This window comes from Camelus dromedarius, chromosome 12 (genome assembly GCF_036321535.1).
Source record: "Camelus dromedarius isolate mCamDro1 chromosome 12, mCamDro1.pat, whole genome shotgun sequence".
Taxonomy (NCBI): domain Eukaryota; kingdom Metazoa; phylum Chordata; class Mammalia; order Artiodactyla; family Camelidae; genus Camelus; species Camelus dromedarius.
In genome coordinates, this window is record NC_087447.1 from 4,131,287 (window position 1) to 4,136,023 (window position 4,737).

General features: G+C 61.2%; 1 protein-coding gene across 1 annotated transcript; it reads right to left on the reverse strand.

Moving 5' to 3' along the window:
* Positions 1 to 1,606: 1,606 nt before the first annotated feature.
* Positions 1,607 to 2,152, reverse strand: SMIM38 (small integral membrane protein 38). Its single transcript, XM_064491816.1, has one exon. The coding sequence runs from the start codon at positions 2,086 to 2,088 to the stop codon at positions 1,933 to 1,935; it is 156 nt and encodes a 51-aa protein (XP_064347886.1). The 5' UTR covers positions 2,089 to 2,152; the 3' UTR covers positions 1,607 to 1,932.
* Positions 2,153 to 4,737: the final 2,585 nt, after the last annotated feature.

Below are 4,737 nucleotides of genomic sequence, written 5' to 3' on the forward strand. Positions count from 1 at the left end.
CAGCCCACGAACCAAGTGGTGAACCACATGTGTGTGTGGAGGTGTCGTTCTGTCTGCCCACGTGAACACACGGGTCACATGCAGGCTACACGCAGGTCACACACAGTCAGCAACGGGCCAGAATCCAGCATATCACGTGAATGTCTGACTTTTCCCTCCATACGAGGGGCTGCTTTGCCCAGGATGGAGGGGTGTCTCAGGCCGTGGGACTTTCAGCTTTAAAACCAGCCAGTACTGGGCACACCAGAAAGCCTGGCCCCCTCCCTCCCTCAGAACACGATCGTGACAGTAAGTGTGATTCCTCTTCCTTAGAGAAATCAGCAAAATCATACGTGATCAGTTTAAAGAATTTGGATGGCATTTTCCCTGAAGAGAATGAGAACGCCGCTCCCTGACCCTGCGATCGGAGCCCTCAGCCACCTCGTGGCCAGCTGTCCTCGCACAGCCGAACCCGAGCTCTGCTCGGCCACAGGCGAACCCAACTGCCCGGAGGCCAGCCGCCCAGCAGGCCCAGACAAACCAGCCAGTGCACAGCAACCCACCCTATGCCGGCTCTCCAGGTGGGCATCAGTAAGAAGAGACCCTCATGCAAGTCCTCTGCAGATCGCCCCCAGACACCTCACCATCAAATCTCTCTCTGGTTGTCAGGCCCCCCCCAGGTCATTGCTCCAGCTGACCGGCTGCCCAAACCCTGTGCTTCTCTTGAACATGGCAGGTCCTTCAGAAGCAAAACAGGTGAGTATTCTCTGCACGGGTGAGTTCAAAGGTTCCCATGGAAACAGCAGTGCCGCATCGCTGGCTCACACCTGTGGCCCCTTCTGCCAGGACGCTGCAAAGTGGGTGGCTCCCAGCTGAGGGGGCCCGAGTGCCTGCTCACCCAGCTCAGCAACTCCAGCTCCCTAACGGCCACCTAAGACTCCACGCTGACCCAAGTCCTTTCGAAATTCACGGGAACATCTTGAATCAGCCGATGATTCTCGGTCTAAGGGGCTTGGCCATTGGAGTTGCCAAAATTTCCCAGTGATTCAAATCTACCACAAGGTTGAGAGGCACCAAGCCACCACATGCTTCCTCTTAAGTCTGGTGTGGCGGGAGGCAGGCACAGGGGCACTGGAATCGTGGGCTCCAGTCAAGTTACCCCAGCTGCCAGTCTGTCTTAGGCGTGTCTCAGCCACAAAGGAACAGAGGGCCCCGGGTCCCGTGACTTCTCCACTGAATTGTCCTCCACTGAATTGTCCTCCACATGTCTGGCAGTTTGCAGATTTCAGGGGGCAAAGGGTGGCCCACCTGACCCCTTACCTGACCCTCCTGCTGACCTCCTGAAGGAGGGGGCAGGGACTATCGCCCCCTTTTAAGAGATGGGGAAAGAGATCAACCAGAGCTGGACTTGGACTCAAAGTCACAATCTGTCTTGAGACCCTCCCAGGGTCTGCTCTGGGGAAACAAAGGTGCTGTCTGTGCTTACTCCTGTAGCTGCAGGAGACCGAATCGGGGGTGGCTTTTGATGGCAGGGCTGTCTTGTGGTCTCATCTGTCCTTGCCGCTCCCCCACCCAACCCCCCAGTTCACCCCCACCTCTTCCAGCAAAAGTATTTATAACGAATTGGAAGCAGAGAAAGTCTTAGCGCAAGACCCACCCCCAGGATCACTCACTTCGACAGGGGATCTCAAAACCTGGTGGACAGGAAGGCAGGGGTGGGCCCTCTCTCCCCCGACATGGGGCACGGAATGCGACCAGGACACCTCTGGGCAGTCCAGGTGGGGCAGGTCCACCTCCACCCTGTGGGTGTGATGTGGGGGGTGGTGTACATGCCTTGTGCCCACCTCCCCACACCCACCCACAGCCCCAGGACAGGACAGCTCTGGGACAGCACCCTCCTGGAGGGATGGCCTTCTGGTACCCGGAGCTGGAGGACACTGGCCAACAGAGGCCCTAGTCCTCCTTGGGTTTGCGGGGCTGCCGCCGGGCCAGTTTATAATCAATGTATGTCACGAGGCAGGACCACAGAATGAAGCGTGCCAGCAGAATGATGACCAGCAGGACCATGAGCGGGTCGGGGGCCATGCTCCCCCCGAACCAGGAGGCCATGCCAAGGCTGAACACCCCCAGAGCAGCAGCCACACGGTGCTGTCAGTCGGAAGCCTGGCCAAGCCCAGGACTCCCAACCCCTCTCTGCCAAGTGCCGGCCGTGTGGCCAGAAGCCTGGGCTGGGAGCTCAGTCCAGCCGGGGGTCTCCGAGGCCCGCAGCCTCTCTAAGGGACCAATCCTGTTCCCTCCACGCCCCAACCCAGGGGCCTCCCTGGCAGGAGAGGACAGATCGGGGCCGCCGAGCAGCCTCCTTGGAGAAGAGGCCCCGCGCCATTCATCCCCAGCGAGCGGCTCTCGGGGCCGACAAGGGCCGCATTGTCAGGGGCCCGGGCGGGAGGCTCCCCCCTCCGCCAGCGCTGACGTAATCTCCAAACGTCCCCGGCGGCAGCTGCTGGGCGAAGCTGGCCACCTTCTCCCGGCGCTTTCAGCCGCCCACGCCGGCTCTTCCGGCCCCGCCAGACAATCGGGCCCTTTCTCTCCCCAATTAGCTGTCACTTCTGGAGGCCGGCGCTGTCCAGCGGCCGGGGTCCCTGCAGCAGCAGCAGGCCCGGCGGGAGGGGCCGGGAGCCCAGCGGGAGGGCAGGCGGGAGCTGTGCAAAAGAAAGGGGTGGAGAGGGGATAGAAGGTGAGATCAGCCCGCTCGGAGCCCAGAGGCGACCCCAGGCACAGCTTGATGAGCACAGGGGCCGCCAGCATCTCAAAGGCCCACACCTCCCGGCAGTGTGGGGTTCCGCGCAGGCTGCCACGAGGCAGCCCAGGAGGAGAACCTGCTTAATACCCAGCAAGGGCTGGGGCCCAGGACCACCCCCAGCTCACCCCTCCCCTGCCACCGGCCCACCAAGAGCCCTGGACGACACCCACGCCAGGCGGGACGGGTCAGTCCTGCGGTGGTCTGCTCACATCCCTCACGGCCTCAAGCCGGGTCCCATCACAGACTCACTGAGCGACTGGTGACCAAGCAATCGGCTCATCCCCTTGGGACACGATCCATATTGGAAAGGGAGGCAAGTGACAACGTCTGCTTTGAAGGATGATGGTCACACAGGACCAGTTCAGTGCCCGGGCATGGAGCGGCGACTGCCTTCCTCTCCCCAAAGAGGATGCCCTCAGAGATGTCCCCACAGCACTTCTGAAATAACAGTGTCCGCCTGCCTTTCTCTGCCTGCCATGTACACACATACACACACAAGAACACATGTGTACACACACACAGCACAGACACATGCATGTGTGTGTATGCCACGCTCCAGGGCACACACCCCTCCACAGACTCCATCCATCCCCAAGTTCATCTCTGATCTTTCATAGTCAAGTTTTCCGTAGATGAGGAGACAGCCTGGGCCCCTCTTCCAACCCCGAAGCCCTGGTCCCAGGACACAAAGGGGTGCGAGCCGGAGGGCGGGCAGCCCAGCCCCTGCACGCCGGGTGCTGGGTCCAGCCGCGTTCTCACCGGGGAACAGTCCACCCCAGGTCCTGAGCCAGGGAGGAAGCTGCGGGGTCTCCAGGGCTGTGGGCCACGTGGAGCCAGGTCCTGAATTTCTCCTTTACCTACAAAATGAGAATGTGCTCCCGCCCAGCCTTTCTGGAAGGTTCTGTCTAAGAAGTGAATGCGAAGGCTTTGACAGGGAGCCCAGCCCAAGGTGGGCAGTGTGGAGGGAGGACGGCGCTCGCTCATGGTCTCATAGTGATGACCCCGTGAGCATGTGGACACTGCTGCAGGCCAAACCCACAGTGAGACCCCACCTGCTTCCCTCCTCAAGCCCCTCATCCCTGGACCTCAGACATCACCCTGACCGGCCAAGGCTGTCTCTAAAGCACGCCGTGCCTCTGAGGGCAAACACTCCTTTCCGCCTCTGTCGGCAGAGAGAGCGGCCAGCCGGTGGCCCTGGCCAGGCATCCGGCGCTTTTGTGGAATAGACTCTCGGGTAACATTCAGCCCTGGGCTTATTTGCCCTGCGTGGAGATTTGACGCTCCCGTCAATCACACATGGGAATTCCGATCGTGGGAGACCAACGTGGCATCAGTAATCAGAGCATCCCCCAGAACGTGCAGACTTGATAATGGCTTCCGGGATGTTGCAGAAAGTCCCCAGGACCGTACGCAAGACCCCTCTCCCCAAGAACGCCCCTGCGCGTGGCGTGAAGGCCCAGAGGAGAGCAGCCAAGCTCAGGGAAGGGAAGCAGCCAGCTCCGCGGCGTCTCACTTACCTGCGAGGCCAGCGTCTCCGGGGGGGCGTCCTGGGGCCGCCCGGGGAAGGGGCGCTTGCTGCGGCAGGGCCCGTCCTCAGCCTCCTACCCTGCAGCCCACGACCCAGCAGCAGGGACAAGGTGGCCTTGGATAAAAGTCTCTGTTTGTGAGCACACTATCAGACACACAAAGTCAACATCGCCCCGGTCACGTGGCGTCCAGGGTCATGGAGGCCTCCCCCTTCCTATTCAGATGGCCAAGGTCAGTGCACCCTTCAGGAGAGGAAGCGAATTGCCCCCTTCCCGGGACAGTGTCCGGCTGTCCCAGGGACGCCTTCTCCTGGAAGGGCCCACCTGATGCAGGTGCAGGGACCTCGGACGGCTAAGGTGGCTGTCGCCCACGTGAGGAGGGTCATAGGTGGTAATGAACGTGCACGCCCACAGTCTCCCGTGGAGTGGGTG

What these genes read in the sequence shown, in the direction of transcription:
- SMIM38 (XM_064491816.1), bottom strand. Translation starts at nt 2,088, where the DNA reads ATGGCCTCCTGGTTCGGGGGGAGCATGGCCCCCGACCCGCTCATGGTC.